Source organism: Ipomoea triloba, chromosome 6, assembly GCF_003576645.1.
Source record: "Ipomoea triloba cultivar NCNSP0323 chromosome 6, ASM357664v1".
Classification (NCBI taxonomy): domain Eukaryota; kingdom Viridiplantae; phylum Streptophyta; class Magnoliopsida; order Solanales; family Convolvulaceae; genus Ipomoea; species Ipomoea triloba.
In genome coordinates this window covers 1,007,992-1,019,230 of record NC_044921.1, presented here as the reverse complement: position 1 = coordinate 1,019,230, position 11,239 = coordinate 1,007,992, and the positions used below count along the sequence as shown (strand labels likewise).

The following is an 11,239-nucleotide window of genomic DNA, read 5'->3' as shown; positions in this document are numbered from 1 at the left end:
TATACCTCAAGTATACTGGACCACACATCTTAATTTCTCTTACCAAGTGAACAATTAAGTGCACCATAATGTCAAAAAATGGTTACCACAACAGCTTGCAAGACATCCAAAACCTCCGAATCAACAACTTTATTGCATATAGCATTGAAAAAAAAAAACAAAGCTTTGTAATGGCATGCCTAACATGTTTTGGTAATACACCTCTAATAGCAATAGGTAACATGTGCTGCATTAAGATATGACAATCATGAGACTTTAAACCAGCCAACTTCAAGTCTTTCATTGATACAAGTTTTTTAATGTTTGACGAATAACCTGAAGGAACCTTCACATTATTTAAACACCCAAAAAAACTCATCTTTTTCATTTTTAGACATGGTATAACAAGCTGGAGGTAAATATATCCTCTTTCCTGAATCTTGTGGTGCTAACTGATCACGGATACCCATTTCAATCATATCTTTTCTTTCTTTAATACCATATTTTGTCTTACCCTAAATGTTCAATAGTGTCCCCACAATACTGTCACAAACATTTTTCTCTACTTGCATCACATCAATACAATGCCTTACATCTAGATGCTCCCAGTATGGTAGATCCCAAAATATTGACCTCTTCTTCCAAAGACTCTTATGAGAAGTCTTAACTATTTTACCCAAATCAACATTTAGATTTTTGACTCGTTCATAAATTGTAGTTCCTAATAATGGCAACCGGGTTAGTCGAGTCTCAATTTTTCCATTAAAAGGCTTTTTCTTCTTTCGGTAAGGATGGTCAATAGAGAGAAATTTCCGATGACTCATGAACACATTCTTTCTACTATTACTCAACCATAGATCATTTGTTTCATCCTCACAAATGGGACATGCCTTAGCTCCTTTAGTAGTATAACCAGACAAGTTACCATATGTTGGAAAATCATTTATTGTGCAAAATATCATAGCACGTAAGGTAAAGTTGGTTTGACTATATGCGTCAAATACATCAACACCTTCATTCCACAATATTTTTAAATCATCAATAAGTGGTGTTAAGTATACATCTATGTCATTTCCAGGTTGTTTAGGTCTTGAAATCATCAAAGATAACATGATGTACATGTGCTTCATACATAACCATGGAGGAAGATTGTAAACCACTAAAAGAACTGGCCAAGTGCTATGTCGACTGCTCATATTTCCGTGGGGATTCATTCCATCTGTACATAGCCCAAGTCTAAGGTTTCTGTCTTCACAACCGAATTCAGGAAACATCCTATTAATGTTACTCCATTGAGGAGAATCAGCTGGGTTTCTTAATTTTCCATCATCTTTTCTCCCTTTAGCATGCCACTGCAAATTCTTTGCATCGTTTGGATTTGCAAACAAGCGTTTGAATCTTGGTATTATAGGTAGATACCATAGCACTTTTGTTGGAGGCCCTTTCTTATCCTCACAAACATCAACAACGTTTTTTCTCTTATAACGGGACGCTCCACACTTTAGGCATACATGCAAGTCACTGTATTCTTTCCGTTACAATACACAATCATTTGGACATGCATGTATCTTCTTGATTTCCATACCTAGCGGGCACAACATTTTCTTTGCCTCATAGGTTGAACTAGGAAGTTCATTATTGTCAGGAAACATGTCCTTTAAAAGTTCTAATAACTCCGTGAAACCCTTATCACTATATCCATTTTTGCTTTTAAGCTATACAATTTTAACACAACTGATAGCTTTGTAAATTTGGCACATCCAGGAAATAAAGGCTTTTTTGAATCAACAAATAAACTTTCAAAGACATGAGGCATTTCACTACAATCTCCTTGCATATCACGAATCATTTCATCTATTCGATCATTATCTCCATCATTATCGTCATCACTACTTTTTCCCTTTTCAATATCATCATTTTCCTTATAAGCACCACCACTACTACTAGGAAGTAGACTTTCACCATGCCATATCCAACGGTTATACCCTTGCTTAAAACCACGACGTATCACATGATCTTTCACTTGCTCAGAACTACGAAACTTTCTCAAATTCTTCCAATCATAACAAGGGCATACAATAAAGTAATCATTTTTTGAGCTTTATTTTCTTCAGCACATTTTATAAACTCTTCAACCCCTTGCACAAATTCAAGTGTATTGAGTTTCTTATACATCCAACTCCGATCCATCTCTCAAACTAACACCAGTTACAATCAATCTGTAAATTTAAATAGTTATTACATCCAACTCACATCCAATGATTTAATTACATAGTTAGTTTAGTTTATTATTATTATACTAGTATTTTCGCCCGTGCGTTGCACGGGATGGATTTGCTACAATATGTTAAGAATATTGAGATCGATATACAATTATGTAAATTATGATATCGAATATTATATAGTGCCTGAAGAATTGAGTTTGATCGATTATGTTTTCTGATGTTATCATTGCTTGAATTTGAGCAAATAATTGTCCAATTAATAGCTAATATGCATATATATGCATCCGGTGCTGAAACTTTAGACATTTTATATATCAATGTTTATGATTTGTATTAATTGGGCTAAATATCTTGTTGTCTAGCAACTCAGTTATAGAAATTATTTATACGGATGATAAATTTTCTATATAAATATATAGCAATTTTTTCATCTTTGTATAAAAAAAAAACAGAATAGTATATCAATGTAACTATTTTGAATTACACATTATTGAAAACCTGTCTGTATACGACATTGGTAGTATATTATATATATATATATATATATATATATATATATATATATTCAAAAGTTTAGTACTTCATGTACTGTTGGAGTAATTAGATTTTGGAGTAGAATTAACTCCTTTAAAAAGGCATGCAGGAGCGCAGGACCGTCGCAAATTATATCGTGGACCGTGGTCCACAATGCATTGTGGATCGCGGTCCCAAAACGATGTCGTTTTGATTAATGAAAACAGACGGATGAATTCGCGCCACTCACTTTCTTTTCATATATACTGCACTTTCTTTTCATATATACTACAGTTACATTTCAACACAACTGCAGTTACTTTTTGATATAACCAGTTACATTTCAACACAACTGCAGTTACTTTTTGATATAACTACAGACATTTCAACACAACTGCAGTTACTTTTTGATATAACTACAGTTTCATTCGATAATATAAAAACACAAAAGTGAAACTGTTATTCAGTATCTGTTCACATACACTGCAGTTACATTTCAACACAACTACAGTTACATTTTATATAACTACAGTTTCATTCGATAATATCAAACACAAATGTGAAACTGTTATTCAGTATCTTTTCATATACACTGTACTTTCTTTTCAACACAACTACAGTTACTTTTTGATATAACTACAGTTTCATTCGATAATATCAAAACAAATGTAAGGCAGTATCTTTTGGAATGAACTGTAGTGTCAATTACGGGGCTCCGCCTCCCACTTACTAAAACGACGTCATTTTGGGACCGCGGTCCACAATGCATTGTGGACCGCGGTCCACGATATAAGAACCGCAGGACCGTACCATGATTGTTCCACACCACCTAACCGATTTATGTTGTCTTCTGATCTTTTTCTCAACGTGATTAAAAAAGCAGGACTTTAAAATCAGAGCACAATTTCTCCACGTGATTAAATCAGTTATGGGTAAATGCACATTTTTAAATCAGATAATTTAAAACAACTTTAAAATACATTTTGATTCCAATTTTCTTTTCACATCTTAATACTTTTTAAAATTATCTCCTTTTTTCACATATTTATTTTAATAATAATATAATTACATAAGTTATATCACGTATCAATTTTTCTAAAATAATTGTGAATAGCTAGAGTCATATATTATTGATACTTTTATACTTATATTTTATAATGAAAAACAATGTTCACTTCCAACTATTATAGTTATTTATAACTTGATTATTATTTAAATATATATTAAAAAATAATATTTTTGCATTGCACGGGTAATATACTGTTTAATGCATAAAGCGCGTATTGCAACTAGAACGACAGGTCCTGTCTTCCTCTGCACTTCTGCAGGATTTAAAGCATTAATTTTTTGTGCAGATATGGCCAACAAATATCTGTGCCATAGATTCCTATGCAATCTCGCTCTATGGCTTTTTTGTGGTACAGTGATACAATATTTAACGCATGATAAAATTATATTATTTCTTTGCTCCCATTTTATTTGTCTAGTTTATTAATTAGATTTAATTGAAGTTATTTTAATTTAATTTTTTATAATATTAAATTTAGTATTAGTATATAAAATTTATATAATTAAAAATTATATAAAAAATGCTATGAAACACAAAAAAAAAATTAAATTTAAAAATAATTGAAAACTTCTAAAGAAAATAAACAATGAAGAAAAAGTTGTTTAACTAATGAATAATAAACATGACATGTAAAATGAGGCAGAGAGTATAATATATTTGAAATAATTTTTAAATCTATATGTACTACTCTATCTATTCTATCTTATTTATTCTATTTTTCTTTATACGTATTAGATGTCTTAGGTAGTTAGGTAGAGTAAATTTGTTGAAGAATCAAAACTTGTTAATACTAACAATTTATTTGTGTGTTAACAAATTATGATGAAAATTATCAAGTTATAAAGATTGGTCATTTATTCAACCACATCAATCGTGGACGTTAGTTAGGTGAAAATTTTAAAGCTATATTAATATTAATTATAATATGAAATATCACTTAATAAATTCTCGTTTATGACTTATTGGCTCACATGTTCATAGATTTTCAAAAGTTGGCGCATTATCTCAATTATTTGCTCAAGTTGTACTCCTCCCGCCAATAGAAGTTTTTAAAAATCTAATTTAATTTATATGATGATTTCTTATATCTCTTTTCATTATTGACTTAATTAATTCATATATGATTGAGAATTCAACGTAACTTATATATTCATTACGTTAGTAATATACTATAATGTAATATATTTGAAATCATTTATAAACTTTTTTGAAATACTCATAATTTGTTACAAAGTAGTATATGTTTTATACTTTTTTAAACATTTTCAGCCCAAAGAATCTAAACTCCCACCCTCGAATCTAAATCCCACAGTCGAGATTCGAATCTATAACCATCTATTTGAAATAGTAACTGGGATGTCATCACACTACATGGTAATTGGCAAATCATTTATAAATTTATATGTAGTACTTTAGTTTTTTTTTTTTTTTTTTTCCGTCTTATCTCATTTGTTTTATTTTCCTTTTTACTAGATTTTCAACACTCAATTTGGTGACAAATCAAAACATGCTAATACTAAACACTAGCATATTATTTTCATGAGTTCTATTATATGTACTCTCAAATCTTACTCTCTCAAATTTATTCCATGATGTGACAGGCGTTGATAGGTTATTTTCTTCATGTAGGCCCTTATAAAAGTATTTACATCAAAATTTCTTGAGTGTAGTAAAAGTTGGGAGTACATATAATATTTTCCTATTTTCATAAGATGTTAGTAAATTGTGAAGTCAAACCATTAGTCATTTAATCCATCACAACAACCAAGTTAGGTGAAAATTGTACAGCTATGTTTAATATTGAATGGAGTATTACTCAATAAATATTCAACAGTGACTAGTTGGCTCACATGTTTCTAATTTGCCCATTGTAAACGAGATTTATATGATCGATTAAATTGATTATTCATAATTGTATTCATATATATTATAATTGTAACAATAGAGATTATAATTTTAAATATAATTTTAAAATTTATATTTAAAGCAAAGAATAATTCACTCCAACACGTGATTGCTACATATCATAGTATTTGAAATGTCACATCTTAATTTATTAATGAAATACTGAAATAAAATGAAACTAATAAAAATGTGGCCACTATTTGTTCTTAATAGATTAATATATGACCATTTCACCCCCAACATATAACTGCGACATAGGTGAGAACCTGTGGACAATTTCGGACCGTTAATCTCGTAGATCTACCGGTTAAAAATAAACAAAATTTGTAATATTTTTAATAATGGTCCCACTCATTTTAAAATTAGTAATATTTATGAAAATGACCCCGCTAACTTTTTACATGATTTATCATCCATAAGATCTTGTAGATAAGTGGTTTAGATTTGTTCACAATTTCTCACACTTAGACTAGTTTCCATATGATTATGATACTATATATATATATATATATATATATATATATATATATATATATATTCACCCCAACACGTGATTGCTACATATCATGGTATTTGAAATGTCATATCTTAATTTATTAATGAAAGACTGAAAGAAAATTAAACTAATAAAAATGTGGCCACTACTTGTTCTAAATAAATTAATATGCAGTATATGATGGCCTCTTCACCCCCAACATACAATTGCGATGTAGGTGAAAACCTGTGGACAAATTCAAAGCATTAATCTAGTTGTTCTAACGGTTGAAAATAAACAAAACATTGTAATATTTTTAAAAATTGTCCTGCTCATTTTTAAAATCTGTAAGATTTATGGAAATGACCCCGCTAATTTTTGCTCACATGCGCATAGATTTCCAAAATTTTATCGATCATCTTAAGTATTTGCTCAGGTTGTGTTCCTCCCGAATTGTTGGCTCGCATGTGCATAAATTTTCAAAGTTGGTCCTTCATCTCAATTATTTTCTCAAGTTATGCTCCTCCTGACTTTTTGGCTGACACGTGCATAGATTTTCAATTGCTGGCCAATCATCTCTATTACTTGCTCAAGTTGTGTTCCACCCGACTTGTTGGCTCACATGGGCATAGATTTCCAACATGTGATTGCTAAATATCATCGTAATTGAAATGTCACATCTTAATTTATTAATGAAACACGGAAAGAAAAGAAAATGAAACTAAAAAAATGTGGTCACTGCTTTTTCTAAATAAATTAATATATGACCACTTCACCATCAACATATAATTGCGAGGTAGGTGAGAACATGTGGACAAATTCAAACCATTAATCTAGTAGCTCTAACGTTTGAAAATAAACAAAACTTTGCAATATTTATAAAAATTTCCGTGGTCATTTTTAAAATATGTGATATTTATGAAAATGATCCCGCTAATTTTTTTACTTGATTTCTTATCCATCAAATCTCACAGATCAATAATTTGGATATGTTCACAAGTTATCATCTTTGGACTAGTTCCCATTTGATTAGGATAATATATATATATATATATATATATATATATATATATATATATACTCACCAAACATGTGATTGCTACATATCATCGTATTTGAAATGTCACATCTTAATTTATTAATGAAAGACTGAAAGAAAATGAAACTAATAAAAATGTGATCACTACATGTTCTAAATAAATTTATATATGACCACTTCACCCGCAACATATAATTACAATGTAGATGAGAACATGTGGACAAATTCAAACCACTAATCTAGTAGCTCTAACTGTTGAAAAAAAAAAAACTTTACAATATTTATAAAAATTTGTAAGATTTTTGAAAACTACTAATTTTTTACTTTATTTATCATGCATAAGATCTTCAAGATAAATGGTTTGAATTTGTTCACAATTTATCACATGTGGACTAGTTCCCATATGATTAGGATATATATATATATATACACACACACACACACACACACACCCAACATGTGATTGCTACATATCATCGTATTTGAAATGTCACGTCTTAATTTATTAATGAAAGGCTGAAAGAAAATAAAACTAATAAAAATGTGCCATATATATATATANTATATATATATATATATATATATATATATATATATATATATATATATTACACAGACTCACAAACACACACATGCCACACACACACACCCAACACCCAACACGTGATTGCTACATACCATCGTATTTGAAATGTCACATCTTAATTTATCAATGAAAGACTGAAAAAATGAAACTAATAAAAATGTGGCCACTATTTGTTCTTAATAAATTTATATATGACCACTTCACCTTACAACATATAACTGCGACGTACGTGAGAACCTATGGAAAATTTCAAACCGTTAATCTAGTAGATCTACCTGTTAAAAATAAACAAAACTTTACAATATTTATAACAAAGGCCCCGCTCATTTTAAAAATTAGTAATATTTTTGTAAATGACCCGCTAACTTTTGACTTGAATTATTATCCATAAGATCTTGCAGATAAATGGTTTGGATTTATTGACAGGTTCTCGCATGTGGACTAGTTTCCATATGATTAGGATACTATATATATATATATATATATATATATATATATATTCACCCCAACACGTGATTGCTAAATATCATTGTATTTGAAATGTCACATCTTAATTTATTAATGAAAGACCGAAAGAAAATGATACTAATAAAAATGTGGTCACTACTTGTTCTAAATAAATTAATATATGACCACTTCACCATCAACAAATAATTGCGATGTAGGTGCCAACCTGTGGACAAATTCAGACCATTAATTTAGTAGCTCTAACGGTTGAAAATAAACAAAATTTTGCAATATTTATAAAAATTGCCCTACTCATTTTCAAAATTTGTAATATTTATCAAAATGATCTCGCTAATTTTTTTACTTGATTTCTTATCCATCAAATCTCGCAAATTAAAGGTTTGGATTTATCCAAAAGTTTTCACCTGTGGATAAGTTCCCATTTGATTAGTGTTAGGAAATAATCTATGGCTCAAATTCATCAAGACTTTCCACCATCCACGTTGCATGAATGAGAGCATGGCAGCATGGTGCATTCTTGCACGTTCTCCGAACTACTTGCTGCTTCTTACATTTCCCACATTTCTCTCCATATTGCATTGTATAAATAGCTTTAGAATTAGCTTTGTTAAATGCACTCATCAATATCATTAATTCATTCTTCCTTCCTTTTGTTTTTCTGCCCCACGCAGTACATATATATATATTTTCTTTATTCTCTTTTAAGAGATTAATATATATATTAAATATTTTCCCATTTTTGCTATTCATTAGTCATTCCTATTATTTCCCTATTATTCAACTTCTATAATTCTCAATTTTCGATTATTCGCTTCCGCATTATTCCGCTATATTCCTAACAAGTGGTATCAGAGCGGTTTAATTGAGAATTATTTTCAAAGATGTCGACTGTTACAAAGTTCGATATCGAGAAGTTCGACGGGAAAATTAGCTTTTCTATCTGGAAGGTTCAGATGGAAGCCGTTCTGACCCAGAACGGTTTGAAGAAAGCGCTAGCTGGGAAGAAGAAGAAACCGGCTACAATGACAGATGAAGATTGGGAAGATTTAGATGACAAGGCACGTTCAACCATTCAGTTGTGCCATTCTAAATCGGTTCTACGTGAGGTGATAGGTGAGACGACTACGTCAGGTTTATGGTCCGAGCTGGATTCGCGCTACATGGACAAATCTCTGGCGAACAAGCTGCGCCTGAAGGAGCGGCTGTACACAATCCGTATGATGGAAGGTACTTTAATTCAGTCTCATTTGGATGAATTCAATTCTATTTTATTGGACTTGGAAAATATTGATGTCGTAATAGAAGATGAGGACCGTGCTATTTTATTGCTTGTTTCTCTCCCTGAATCATACAAGCATTTCAAAGAAATTATGCTGTATGGTAATTCTCTTGGAGTCCTAACTTTCGACAGTGTTAAGTCGAACCTACTGTCCAAAGAAAAATTTGACTTAGAAACTAAGTCTGGGGACAAAGGTGAAGGCTTGATTGTTAGGGGTCGTTCAGTTGAAACGGAGAGTAGCAATAAAAAATCTAGATCCAAGTCCAAATGACGTAAGTCCAACAAATCCTGTAAGTACTGCAAGAAGCATGGTCATGATGTGACTGAATGCTTCAAACTGAAGAACAAGCAAGAGAGAGAGAAGAAGTCCGCTGAAGCTAGTGTTGTTGAAAGTGATTCAGAAGGCGATGTTATGTTATCTGTTAGCTCCGGTGAAAAACAGAGCGACACTGAGTGGATTCTAGACTCTGGTTGTACATTCCACACGTGTCCTCACAAAGACTGGTTTGTCTCTCTGAAACCAGTTGATGGTGGAGTTGTCTTGTTGGGTAATGATACCCAATGCAAGGTTAGTGGAATTGGAAGTGTGCAGATCAAAACTCATGATAACGTTATCAGGACTCTTACCAATGTTCGGTATGTTCCTGATTTGAAACGCAATCTGATTTCATTGGGCACTTTGGAATCTCTGGGGTGCAAGTACACAGCTGAAGGTGGAGTTCTGAAAGTTATTAAAGGCTCTCTTGTTTTTATGAAAGCTTCTCGTTCTGGAAGCTTGTACGTGTTGCATGGCAGTACAGTGACAGGTTCAGTTGCGGTATCCTCATCGGTGTCTGATGCTGATTTCACTCAACTATGGCATATGCGTCTGGGGCATATGAGTGAGAAAGGCATGCATATCCTGAGCAAGAAAGGCCTCCTCGGTTCAGGTACGGGTAAATTACAATTTTGTGAGCATTGTGTTTTTGGGAAACAAAAGAGGGTTAGTTTCTCTACTGCTACACACCGTACCAAAGATGTATTGGAATATATACATTCTGATTTATGGGGACCGACTAAAGTCCAGTCTATGGGAGGCTGTAGATATTTTATGTCTATTATTGATGACTTTTCTCGTAAAGTCTGGGTCTATTTCCTGAAACATAAAAATCAGGCATTTTCTATTTTCAAAAAGTGGAAAATTCTCGTTGAGACTCAGACAGGGAAAAAGGTCAAGAAGCTCAGGACAGACAACGGCTTGGAGTTCTCTGAGTTAGATTTCACTGAGTTCTGTGCAGCACAAGGAATTGCCAGGCACAAGACCTTGCCTGGAAAACCCCAGCAGAATGGTGTTGCCGAACGTATGAACATGACTCTGTTAGAGAGAGCTCGTTGTATGCTCTCTAATGCTGGGTTATGGAAACGGCGTGATTTTATTAAACCCGAGAGCTGCTAAATAGGTAAATAGGTCTCCACATTCATCCCTCGATTTCAAAATTCCAGAAGAAGTTTGGTCAGGTAATCCTATTGACTACTCTATGTTACGAGTTTTTGGATGTCCTGCATATGCTCATTCCAGTACGGGTAAATTAAACCCGAGAGCTGCTAAATGCATTTTCCTTGGTTATGCTTCTGAGTCAAAAGGATATCGTCTATGGTCTCCTGATTCCCACAAGATCATTCTAAGTCGAGATATCACTTTTGATGAAAATGCACTACTTT

At 32.1% G+C, this 11,239-nt stretch overlaps 1 protein-coding gene across 1 annotated transcript; it reads right to left on the bottom strand.

Moving 5' to 3' along the window:
- Positions 1-494: 494 nt before the first annotated feature.
- Positions 495-2,719, bottom strand: LOC116022441. The gene is made up of 5 exons (XM_031263167.1): positions 2,703-2,719; positions 2,153-2,198; positions 1,787-2,032; positions 1,590-1,694; positions 495-1,478 (listed from the first exon to the last, which is right to left on the bottom strand). The coding sequence occupies exons 1-5, from the start codon at positions 2,717-2,719 to the stop codon at positions 495-497; spliced, it is 1,398 nt and encodes a 465-aa protein (XP_031119027.1).
- Between the last annotated feature and the right edge of the window lie 8,520 nt (positions 2,720-11,239).